The following is a 13,189-nucleotide window of genomic DNA, read 5'->3' on the forward strand; positions in this document are numbered from 1 at the left end:
ATGCTGTCCTACCTCACTCTGTTGCTGGGGATAGTGGCCTCTGCTGCTTCAGGTAAGAGAACACAGACAGAAATCTGTGAAAGCGACATAAAATACATTTTCTCATCGTTATTTACAAAGATACAGAATCTCACAATGTTATGGTTAAGTGCTTAATTGTTCGGTTAATGTTGTAATTTAATATTTTTCAAGTAAAATCCAATTGCAAAAAGTTGTTGATGTCCATCTGCGTGACAACAAACAAAGTTTTTTTTTTATTATTTTCATGCGATACTCCAAGAATATTCTCTCAAACATTCTTGTGTGTCGAGCTGCCTTGATTTAATCATACATTTCATGGCATAAACTCGTGGTCAGAGCAGAGGAGCAATAGAAACACTGCGCCTCTGCCTCTGAGATCTGTTACGCTGTTGTGTCTAATGGAGCAGAACAAGTGCAGCATCATGAGTTGTTTTTGGGCTCCTTGTGTTGTGAGACTTTGTTTTTTAGCTTAATATCAGTAAGTCACTCACCGGGCATCAAATTGCAATTTCATGTGTTTGCATTTAAGCACATAAAGGCACCTTTCTTTCTCCAGAGTGAGGAGGGACTTTACGCTGACTGTTTAGTTTCAAACCACACTTTGTTCCCTGTGTCTTTACATTACCTTGTGTTCCGTGCTGAATTAAAAAAAAAAAAACATGCTGAACATAGAATATCAGTTCTGCTTTAAAAGACACAGTGCAAATAAACAGAAACTTTTCAAATCCAAAGCTGCTGTTTCCCACAGACTTTCAGTCTCAAATGTCAGCAAGTCCAGTCAAGTCAAAGAAACTGTATTTAAGAAACATGACATCATAAAAACAGTTTTCCTCAAAGGGTTTTACAGCAAGTGACACCCTTTATCCTCACAAAACTGCACAAAAACACTTACACTTAGGAACAAAAATGGAAGAAACCTCAAACCTCAAACTTACAAAGAGTAGAAACATAGAGTCATATTAATATTAACTGTGTGATCACAAGGCTGTGGGTGGCTCTCAGGTCCAAATAAAAAAAAAAAAAAAAAAAGAGAGCAGTTTTAACCCCAAAATACTTAAATTCTACATAGATTAAGCTTTCCAGTTTTTTTCCAGCGTCGAGACAGAAACATAGTGAAAAGCAGAAGTGTGTAGGACAGAGGGATGTTATTCTGGTCCCAGTCTTCAATCTGTTTCCTGAAATAAGGAGTTTATTTTCTAAATCTGAATCCTGGAGCAGACAAAGCAGCAGACTGACTGACTTCAGTTATTTAAATAAAAAAAACAAAAAAAAACATGACCAGAGCATACGCAACATTACAGGGTAGCACTAAAAAAATGTATATTATATACTCAACAAATGCATTGATTCTTCCACTTTTCCATCTCTCCTCAGCAGAATGGAGGCGCCCGGTGATCAGGTTCAATTCTAAGGTGGTGAGGAGTTCTGAGGTGGTGGTCACACCTGGGAACCCACTGGATTTAAGGTGCGAGGGTGACAGCCACGTCAACTGGCAAACCAGACTCCCCAAACACCGGCCCTTTGTGTCCAGGGGAAAAGGGAATGTCCGCACCTTGAAGGTGGAGAGGCCCTCTGCAGAATTCACCGGGACTTACAGGTGTTATTACACTGCTGGGCCTCAGTATCGTTACCTGACCTCCTCAGTGCATGTGTACGTACAAGGTGAGCTCAGATAAATCAGAGGCTTGCTCTCACTTATATAAGAAAAGCTTCCTCATGTGGTGCTTGGACGGGTTATTGTCCACCCGGGTTCTTTAATCTAAAAATCCTCCCCATCGTTTTTTTTTTCCTGAAGATCCAAGCCGTTTGTTCTGGACCAGCAGCACGTCGCTGCAGGTGGTGAAGAAAGAGGATGAGGAATACCTGCTGCCCTGCCTGCTCACCAACCCAGCAGCCACGGACATGGGCCTCCGCATGGACAACGGGACCAGCGTGCCGCCAGGGATGAACTTTACAGTTGACCGACATCGTGGCATTCTCATCCACAAGCTCCATCCCAGCTTTAACGCCGACTACGTCTGCACGGCCAAGGTCAACGGACTGGAGAAGACCTCCAAGACCTTCTCCATCAACGTCATTCAGAGTGAGACTTATGCGACGGCCTCAGTGATTTACCAAAAGTGGTAGGATACGTGTCGTGCACCCGTCTGACACTCATTTATTGTTTCAGGGCTTCGTTTTCCTCCGTATGTTTTCTTGGACACGGATGAATACGTGCGCATCATTGGCGAGAAACTCAGTATTCGCTGCACCACACACAACCCCAACTTCAACTACAACGTCACCTGGAAGTACACCACCAAGTCGGTCAGTATCTAACATGTTGGGACCTCTATTAGTTGTGGCAGAGATCACGTTTTTTAACTTTTGTTTGGCTTCAGAAACCAATCATTGAGGAGACGGCTCGCTCCGGTGGAGAAAACCGCCTGGACATAAGTAGCATACTGACCGTCTCTGCTGTGGAGCTCGCAGATACAGGGAACATCTCCTGCATTGGCACGAACGAGGCAGGCGTGAACAGTTCAACCACATACCTGCTGGTTGTAGGTAAGACACTGAAAAAAAAACACAAAAGCTTTTAAGAAGACTCTGACACATGACAACTCTGACAACCTTTGATTATTCTGAACAGATAAGCCCTATATCAGGCTGTTGCCCCAGTTGTCCCCCAAACTGGCCCACAAGGGTCTGTTGGTGGAGGTGAACGAGGGAGAAGATCTGGAGCTCAGCGTGGTCATCGAGGCGTACCCTCACATCACAGAGCACAGATGGCACACACCGACTTCTCCCAGCACGTCCACCCAGGAGCACAAGCTGATCCGATACAACAACAGGTACAGCTGAAACAAAAGTGGTCTCGTGTGAAAGCTGCTTCTTTTCACACGCTTTCGCAGCACAGTTGAAACTGGACAGGAAGGAGAAGCTGCTGTGGGAAAAAATGCTGTCAGTGCATTTTGTGTGAATTTGCCAGAGAACAACAAGGTCACTGTGTTTCCTCAGGTCATGAAAGTGTTGCAGTTGGGAAGAGTGGTGTTCTCTTTTCAGACAAATGACAAATGTCTGAATTAAAACTGTAGAATTAGTCACTGAGGGTTTGTAGACATTCCTCTTTTTTTGTCAGTGTAAAGATCTTCTTTTTTTTTCAATAGATACCATGCAACTCTGCAGCTGAGGAGAATGAATGCACAGGAGCAGGGCCAGTACACCTTTTATGCCAGGAGTGACCTGACCAATGCTTCCATCACATTCCAAGTCCAAATGTATCGTAAGTGATGTGACCGGCTGTTGAAGGAAAATGAAAGGTTCATTTTAAAGTCATTTCAAGTCATTCATTCTGACAATTTTCACTTCACTGTCACAGAGAGACCTGTTGCTGTGGTGAGATGGGAAAATGTAACCACACTCACATGCACGTCATTCGGTTATCCTGCTCCCAGAATCATCTGGTACCAATGTCTTGGGATACGGCCTACGTGAGTGTCACTGTTATTAGCATTTTAACAGCAAGGTTGTTTTTTTTTGTAGTAGTAGTTTTTAGAGACCTAGAGATCCTCTGTCTAACTGACTGTGTTGTAACGAGGCAGGTGCAATGAGAACAACTCAGGGCTGCAGATGGCCATCCCTCTCCAGGCCTCCACAGTGGAGGTCCAGAGGGAGGAGAACGGGGCGGTGGAGGTGGAGAGCGTCCTCACTGTGGGTCTGTCCAGTCAGAGGATGACAGTGGAGTGCGTCGCCTTCAACCTAGTCGGCGTCAGCAGGGACACGTTCGCCGTGGAGGTCTCCGGTGAGTGTTCAGCGACGACGACGGTCACTCTGTTGTCATGTGGATGAGGTTCAATGCAAATCGAATTTTTTTTTTGTAACTGGACGTCTTATGAAACGAAGAATCACTTTAATTGAATCAAATCTATTTTTGAAAACCACATCGCCCGCAAATAGCCTATAAAACAGTCACTGCACATGGAGTTAAATTATGTGTTGATTTTTCTTTGATTGGACAGATAAACTCTTCACTTCCACTCTGACTGGAGCAGCAGGGATTCTGTCCATCCTCCTGGTGCTTCTGGCTTTTCTGTTCTACAAATATAAGCAGGTAAGCTGTAGATCAGATATGCTACGTGGGGTTTGTCGGATTTTGAGAATGAGGGTTTTTGTGGGTGAATGGGTGTGAAAGAGTGAATGGCAAAACGCTCGTGTAAAGCAGCTTCATGTGGTCATCAAGACGAGAAAAGCGATATATAAATACAAACTATTTACCATTCTCAGAAACCCAGGTATGAGATCCGCTGGAAGATCATTGAGGCGAGAGACGGAAACAACTACACCTTCATTGACCCCACTCAGCTGCCCTACAATGAGAAGTGGGAGTTCCCCAGAGACAAATTGAAACTAGGTTTGAAGCTTTTTTTTTTTTTTTTTAATCATAAACTGAATCAAAAATGGTCTGCTGTTTTTGAAGGAAATCAGAAACATATTTAATGTACCAAATAATTAGATTTAAATGGAGAATATTGGATGAAACCATGACGGAATAGTAATCATTTATCTTATTTCCTGTCCACGCAGGGATGACTCTGGGAGCAGGAGCTTTTGGGAAGGTTGTCGAGGCCACAGCCTATGGTCTGGGGAAGGAAGATAATGTGACTCGTGTGGCTGTGAAGATGCTGAAAGGTGGAGCCAATTTCCCGAACTTTGATTTAACAGAGTGATCTTTTGTTTATATAAGCAAATCAGAGAGACTGGGAAATGAGGAAAATGAACAGGAAACATTTTCCCATTTGTTTTGCGTGATCAGATTTGCTAATAATATGAATTTATGACGCCACTCTGTATCATACTCATGCAGCCAGTGCCCACACAGATGAGAAGGAGGCTCTGATGTCTGAGCTGAAGATCCTGAGCCACCTGGGACACCACAAGAACATTGTCAACCTACTGGGAGCCTGCACCTATGGAGGTCAGAGAGCACAACAGAGACGAGTGAAGAAAATCACAAAAACACGTTTTTATCGACGCTCTCATTCGGCCACTTAATGGACAATCGAGTGCAACTAAGCACATTTGCATGCAAACAGACTTTTCTTTGTTGAATGTGCCCTAATATGGTGTGTTTCCTCTGCAGGACCAGTGCTTGTGATCACGGAGTACTGCAGCCTCGGCGACCTCCTGAACTTCCTCCGCCAGAAGGCAGAGACGTTTGTGAACTTTGTTATGAACATTCCTGACGCCATGGAGAGCTCAAATGACTACAAGAACATCTGCAATCAGAAACAGTTCATCAGAAGGTACGGAACATCTCCAACTGTCTACAATCAGAGGGTGGACCGTTTCTGTCAAGGCTTCACTCTGTGTCTTTTTTTTTTCAGTGACAGTGGGATCTCCAGTGAATCATCGAGCAGTTACATGGAGATGAGGCCCAGTCAGCCTCCAAATGCAGAATCGACTCAAGGCAAACATGCATTCTCATTTAAATTTACACAATTCAGTCATGCAGCAACATGCTCATCAGAGTAATTAAGCGTGTTAACCCCCTGACCCTGGGTGTTACTAATGTGGTCTTTGGCTGACTCATGCTCAGATGCTGCCTGTGTGGGGACGAGTGACTGGCCACTGGACATCGACGACTTGCTGAGGTTTTCCTTCCAAGTGGCTCAGGGCCTTGACTTTTTAGCCGGCAAAAATGTGAGTGAATTTGCATTCAAAGGCTTTAAAAGTATGAGATAAATGCGTAACAGCATGACATGTCTTTTTACTCTCGCCTTCAAGTAGCTCCAGTTTATTCCAACCCGTACTGTGTTTTATTTTTTGTATTTGCATATTTTATCTTTTTAAATGTTACTTTCATTTTATTGGATTGCTCACTTTGAGCTGCAATCCACTGAAAGGTGCTATACAAATAGTATTATAATTATTATTATTATTGTTATTATAATAATAATATAATAACAAGCCCATCAGCCCATAACATTAAAACTGGGTGTAATGATGAAACTCATCAGTAAAAATGTGTCCTCTTTTAAAAGAAATTATTCTGTTATAATTAATAAATGTATGGCTTATAATAATAATAATAATATAAATAATAAAATCAATAAAAATACAATATAATAAAATAATATAATAATAATGAATAATTTTAAGAAAAAAAAAACTTCAACAGCTAAAACTGTACATCTTCATTTACATGAAATATTTTATCATTATAGAATATGTCAAAATGGCGTGTGTGAAATAATTTGCAAAAGGCTTATTCCCTTCGATTATGTTGCTTATTCCTGTCGCTCGAGTATTTGCCTGTGGTTTCTCATGCTACAGTCCTCGTCTTTGTCTCTTCTCAGTGTATTCACAGAGATGTGGCTGCCAGAAATGTGCTTTTGACCAACCACAGAGAGGCCAAGATTTGTGACTTTGGGCTGGCACGTGACATCATGAATGACTCCAACTACGTGGTGAAGGGCAACGTAAGCACCCGAGGGCATTAGAAACGCGTTTGTTTGTTTCCTTAAAATATAAACCAAGCCTAAAATACTGTGTCCACTGTGTGTGAAGGCACGTCTGCCAGTCAAGTGGATGGCTCCGGAGAGCATTTTCGAGTGCGTGTACACCGTCCAGAGTGACGTCTGGTCCTATGGCATCCTGCTGTGGGAGATCTTCTCTTTAGGTCAGTGCACGTATCCCGAACTCCCTGACATTTTCCTGATTTTCTTGCTAAAATGACACCGCGCTTTCTGCTTTCCGTTAGGTAAGAGTCCTTATCCTCGCATGGCTGTGGACTCCAGGTTCTACAAGATGGTGAAGCGTGGCTACACCATGTGCCAACCAGACTTTGCCCCACCTGAAATGTAAGCTCACAATATCAACATCGACACGAAGACTGGTCCATAAATGAACAGCTGCTTTTTGTGTACATTTTATGTCCAGTTTTTGTCGATATCTTTTCTTGTTGATGCTTTTGTCGCTTAATTAGCAGACATATTTATTGTAACTGCTGAATTTTACTAAGGCTTAAGCATTTAATCTCCCAGACTGAGAGACTACGAAGGTTTCTCTGAGTGTCATCAAATACAAATATAAAAGAACATCCATCCATCCATTATCTACCTCTTTATCCTCCACCAGAGGGTCATGGGGGGTGCTGTGCCTATCTCAGCAGACATTGGGCGATAGGTGGGGTACACCCTGGACAGTTCGCCAGTCCATCGGCAGGGCCACATATAGAGACAAACAACCATTCACTCACACTCTCACATCTACAGTCAATTTAGAGTGACCAATTCACCTAATCCCCATATCGCATGTTTTTGGACTGTGGGAGGAAGCAGGAGAACCCGGAGAAAACCCCCACACACACGGGGAGAACATGCAAACTCCTTGCAGAAAGGCCCTTGTGCCGAAGTTGTTCCAAATGGGGCTCAAATCCAGGAACCCGGGTCTTCTTGCTGCAAAGGCAAGAGTGCTTCTAAAAGAACATATTACATGTATATGATAATAATAATGCTAACTAGAAAAGGCCTCCCAGTGCCTCCAAAATACACCCTGCCAATGCGCAGCATCTATGCATCACACCCAAAATGTAATCACTTGTTCCTGGTCCCATTGCGGACATTTCCTGAAATTTTCATCCAAATCCGTCTGTGACTTTTCGAGTTATGTTGCTAACAGACAGACAGACAGACAGGCAAACAAACTCTGGCGAAAACATATGCCTCCTGGCGGAGGTCAATAAATGTTATTTGTATAGCACCTTTCATATAAGGATTGCAGCTCAAAGTGCTTCACAATAACAAATACAACAATAAAAGACAAAATAAATAGGAAAAAGGCTAAAGTCAAGAGGTTAAAACCCCTGTTTTAACTTTAAAATAAAACATAAGATGCAAATAAAACAGTAAAATACAACACAGGGTGGAATAAAATAGGAAAAGGCTGGAGTCAAGAGGTTAAAAACCCCGGTCTTAACTTTAAAATAAACTTAAAAAATTGCAAATAAAACACAACACGGGTGGAATAAAAAGGAGCGAGTTGAAGGCTAGAGTGAAAAGATGTTTTTAGGAGCATGATTCCCAAATGTTCGCCCTATCTCACTAAACTGACACATGAGGCAAATTTATGAAGTACTTCCATTAATCCTCATAATCCAGTACCATCTCCAAACCCAAAACTCAACATGGCTAAATCTGAACAGGCTGCTGAGATGAGGAAAAATGATAAAACACAGAGTTTTTCCCAGTATCTCAGGAGGCCTTAACACTGATGTGCACCGATTTGGCACATCTGTCACACCACCCAGAATAACTACGCTGTGGAAACAGAGGCGACTCAATCTGAGTCAGGGCCTCATCATCTGTTGTTCTTCTGTGAGTCAGTCCTTAGTTCTGCCTGTTGGCCACATGATCTCAAAGTTAGAAAGCCATGGAACTGCCATTTCACGGGCAGCAGGATGAGACTGGAGGGGCAGAGGTTCTTATGAACAAGTCTCTTATCCAACTGCGTCACCATCTCCACAGTCCTCTCCTCGTTTTGTCTCATTCGGGATTGATGCCGTTTCTTGACTTTTCTACAAGCGCCACGGCGTTTCGCTGTCAAAATTAGATCGCACGGCCTTAAATGCTTAAAATAATGTTGCGTCACTGCTCGCTCTGGTGAATTGGCCATAAATCTGCGCTTTGCTTTCGTTTCAGCTACACGATCATGAAGATGTGCTGGCATCTGGAGCCCACGGAGCGTCCGACGTTCAGCAAGATCAGTCAGATGATCGAGAGACTACTCGGGGAGCAACCTGAGCAGGAACAGGTGAGTTTACGGTGTAGATTTCTGCCGCCCTGTTGTCCTCGAGAAGCGTGTTCGTTTTCTTATTTCCATTCAGCCAAAGAGACAACAATTTACCACAGTTTGACACAGTTAGCCGGGCTGTCAAACCTATTATTGACTGATTAAAACACAATAACAATCAGCCCTTCTGCCTCACATGAAACAAGAGACTGATGATTTCGAGAACACGTGTTTGTTGTCGTTTGAATGAAGCCATTCTTTTTTTGGATCACGTCTCACTCACCAGCCTAACGTTCGCTTCTCCACAGCTAACCTACCAGAATGTTCAGCAGCAGGTCACAGAGGGTGAAGTGTGTGATGAGTCCAAGTGCTGTAACGGCCCCTGTGACCAGTCTTGTGACCACGAGGAAGAGGAGCAGCCTCTGATGAGGACCAACAACTACCAGTTTTGTTGAACGCCCTCAGGAGAGGCGGGATAAGCCGTCATTTGTGGCCATCGCTTCGCAAGCGTCTTCCTAACGGGTGGACAGTATCAGAGAATCACTTCCACAGATTCTTTTGTTGTTCTGCTGTTTGTGGCTGTTCATCAGACAGACAAGCAGCTGGTACAAACATGTGACTCGCCTCACAGACCATGACTAGAAATTGCCACGTCTGCGTCACGACTACAGACGCGAAAGCAGGAAACATGTCGACAAACCACAAAAACATCCCGAGCAGTGCCGTACCCTAAACATTCCGTCTGTCTGCCCCTCCCCCCCCCTTTTGTAATGTATATTCAGTATCCAACAAAGTGCTTTCTCCTGTGTTCTTTATTATATCGTGAACACTGTGTTTATTATTATTATCATGTTGTTGTTTTTTTACTATTACATGTCTTGTTTTGTGGAGATGTTAGTCACTTTTGTCAGCAGGTTCACTTCATCATTTTATCGCATGTATGGTTTTCTCAGAGGAAGCGACCCGTCAGTCGTAAACACTGGATCCAAAACTGTGGAAACTAATCTCAATGTAGTACAGACAGTACCATTTTTTTTTTAAAAATACATATATTCTTATCATTCTTACATCACCATATTGAGCATTTGAAGAGCACAAGTGTGTTTTTTTCCCTGGTTTGAGCCGTGCCAAATCAACCGTGGAGGAGGCAGAGAATGGCTGCGTTGTTGTTCCCCCCTTCACGCTTTGATCGTCGCCGCGTTTCTTGTGACACACATACAGTAGCTGTCAGTTGGTAGCAACATGTGATTGTTCCACTTCAATCGAATTAATTAACGAGTGCTCGGTCCGACTTAGGAGCGGCAAAAGTGAAATGAGCAGGGAAATCTGTGGCTCTGCGACGGAGCAGATAAACAATGTTTAATGTCTGACAATGTGAACTTTTCATTTTTCTTTTTCTTTGGTTGTTGTTTGTGCAGCAGCGACGTCTCATGTGCTGTAAAGATGAGTGTTAGAATGTAAGCTTCACTGATGCCTTTATGTAGCAGTCAGCCTACACTGCCAACTGTATGATCATTTAGGATCATATATAAGCTATCTGAGAGATACAGACTGCAAGTTTTGCCTGACTTTGGGTATTTCAAAAGCGCTTGTATCTGAATCCAGCGAGATTGCCTGACAATGTATATTTATCTCATGGTGTAAATCAAGAGTTATCTTTATTTTCTTTGAAATGTAGAGTCAATGTTAGCACATCAGTATTTCATGTATCAGTTGTGTGTATGCGTGTGTGTGTGTGTGTGTGTGTGTGTGTGTGTGTGTGTGTGTGTGTGTGTGTGTGTGTGTGTGTGTGTGTGTGTGTCTGTGTGTGTTTGATTTTGTGCAAATATGACAATAAATGCAAAAGCTGCCATTTAAATAAGTGAAAAACTGCTGAGGTTTTGAATAAAGTTTTACCCATAAATATGCGGTTTCTTGTCAAGTGTATGTACTACAGCCACACATACACTCACTGGCTACTGCATTACATCCACTTAAACTACCATTCAAAAGGTCGGGGTCAACTATGCAATTTTTTGTGTGTTTTCCATTAAAAGTCACACTTTTATTCATCAAAAGAGCTGCAAATTGAATAGAAAATATAGTCAAGACATTGACAAGATTAGAAACTGTTTTCAGCTGTACTAACATCATTGCACAAGGGTTTTCTAATCATCCAATAGTCTTCTAACGCGATTAGCAAACACAATGTACCATTAGAACACTGGAAATGGGCCTCTATACACCTATGTACATATTCCATTAAAAACAGACGTTTGCAGCTAGAATAGTCAATGTATTAACAATGTATAGAGCATATTTCTGATTCATTTAATGTTATATTCATTGAAAAAAAGTGATTTTTCTTCAAAAATAAGGACATTTCTAAGTGACCCCAAACTTTTGAACGGCAGTGTATGTGGCACCCAGTGTGCTCTTCTTCTGCTGCAGCTCATCTGCTTCAAGTTTCACCATATTGTGCATTCAGAGATGATTTTCTGGATATGTTGCTTGTAACAAGAGGATGTTTGAGTTACTTTTGCCTTTCTATCATCTCAATCCCATCTGTTCATTCTCCTCTGACGTCAACAAAATATTTCCACCGGGATATTTTCTCTTTTTCAGATGGTCCTCTGTAAACACTAGCAGTTTCCGTGGATACTCCGACAACAGACATATTGGGCCTGATAAGAAATTACATTATTTTGATAACATTTTGATAAGATTTTGATTTATTGCTCGGCCACTTCACCGTTCTTCTATTCCAATACTCAATTTAAACTTCAGCAAACATATTGACCCATATACACTTATATTCTACCATGAAAGCAGGACATTCAGGTAGAAGGATGACATAGTAATTTCTTTATCTCAAACAAGAACTAACAACAGTGGTGGCAATACCACATCTCAATGTCTCAAAAACTTCATCAAGTTTAAAGTGTTGTCTTGCTCTCGTGATGTCAAAATGTGAACATCATGATGAAGACGCCTATTTGAATACAAACTTTTAGTCGTTCAATAACAATTGAACCACTACATCAGACAGCTGTTGTGATTTTTGTGGTTATTCACCTTGTTAGAGAACAGCATGTTATTCAATAAGCACTGAAACATTGAACGATTGGACATGTGCATTCAAAAGTTATACGTTATAGTGCATTTTAGGTGAATTCTGAAATTGAATCCAAAAGCCAAACATCCTTAACTTTTTGTGAGCAGTGTATGCACTTGGCTGATAAGATATTTGCATTCATGAGCAGTTGAACATTCTTTGTCGGATATGAAAGCGCTAATAGAAACCATGCGGCCTTCTCTCCTCACTTCCTGTTTTTTTATTGTTGTTGAATAACGTGCATCTGAAATATCTGAAACATTTCCAACAGTCTCTGTTTGACGTTGCGCAACTCTGAAATCCTTGTGGGGAAGTATTCATCTCACCACAGAGCCTACAGAAGGTAGAAATGTTTTCCCTCCTTTGTCTGGTTTCGTTCATCGCTAACAGTATTCTTGTTTTTATTTTTAAAATGTGCCAGCGTGGAGCGCAGGAAGTTAGTGTTGTGATTCATTAATCCTCTGCTTCACATCCTTAATTCTGCGAATAAGCATGTACACAAACACCTTATACACAGTATAGTAATATGGAAGCAGTATGGTAATAATATTGCAATTGGAAGGCAATATTTTAGTAATAAGTATTTTTTATTTTTTAATGTAATTTGCAGTTTTGGTGATAATAATGGTAATAGTGTGGTAGTTGGGAGATAATATCATCATTTCCAAAGTAATATCCAGGTCAAGCTTGAAAATGATAATTACCATACTATCACCATGTTGTTACCGTACTGTAATGTAAAGTGTTATCAAAATTATTATCATTAGGATGCTTTTTTTTCCCTTAGTAATGGAAACTGTGCTTTGAATTCAGGATGAAGCAAATATAAAGATGTCTCAGCAGCAAAATGTCAACAAAAAGCAGACACTGAGGAGGGTATGGCATGTCTACACATCCCATTGCAATGCAAAAATAAAACATATTTGTAATATTAAGTATTTTAAAAGAAAAGAAAAGAAAATCTCTCTGTGGAATTTAAATCTTCACACAATCTGTTTATTCATAGCTCTTGATGACTTTGCTTGAGGAAAGAATAAAGAACCCACAATTAGAGGCAATGTGATATTTCTGTCTACAAATAAATTATACTAGGGAGTCCAGAGTTAGAATAAACAACACGAGATCATAAAAAAAGCATGGGCTGCACTGCTGCACAGTGTGTAACGACAGTGGGACAATCATTATGAGCTTCAAAATAAATATTTTCTGTGTATTTTAAGGTTTTTCTACCTTGCGCCAATACCAAGATGAAACCCGCCGTTGTTTTGGCTTTTCGCTCAACATAACCGTGACATCAGTCGC

The 13,189-nt window shown here is 41.5% G+C and overlaps 1 protein-coding gene across 1 annotated transcript; it reads left to right on the top strand.

Annotated features, from left to right (window-relative positions):
• On the top strand, nucleotides 1-9,248 carry csf1ra (colony stimulating factor 1 receptor, a; the record flags this gene model as incomplete). Its single annotated transcript, XM_083891701.1, has 21 exons — nucleotides 1-52; nucleotides 1,396-1,683; nucleotides 1,817-2,104; nucleotides 2,192-2,328; nucleotides 2,403-2,568; nucleotides 2,654-2,855; nucleotides 3,171-3,286; nucleotides 3,383-3,494; nucleotides 3,606-3,805; nucleotides 4,023-4,114; nucleotides 4,288-4,414; nucleotides 4,588-4,692; nucleotides 4,868-4,978; nucleotides 5,144-5,306; nucleotides 5,388-5,470; nucleotides 5,600-5,703; nucleotides 6,360-6,482; nucleotides 6,571-6,682; nucleotides 6,764-6,863; nucleotides 8,703-8,814; nucleotides 9,102-9,248. The coding sequence occupies 21 exons, from the start codon at nucleotides 1-3 to the stop codon at nucleotides 9,246-9,248; spliced, it is 2,940 nt and encodes a 979-aa protein (XP_083747827.1).
• Nucleotides 9,249-13,189: the final 3,941 nt, after the last annotated feature.

Source organism: Microchirus variegatus (genome assembly GCF_963457635.1).
Source record: "Microchirus variegatus genome assembly, chromosome: 6".
NCBI lineage: Eukaryota > Metazoa > Chordata > Actinopteri > Pleuronectiformes > Soleidae > Microchirus > Microchirus variegatus.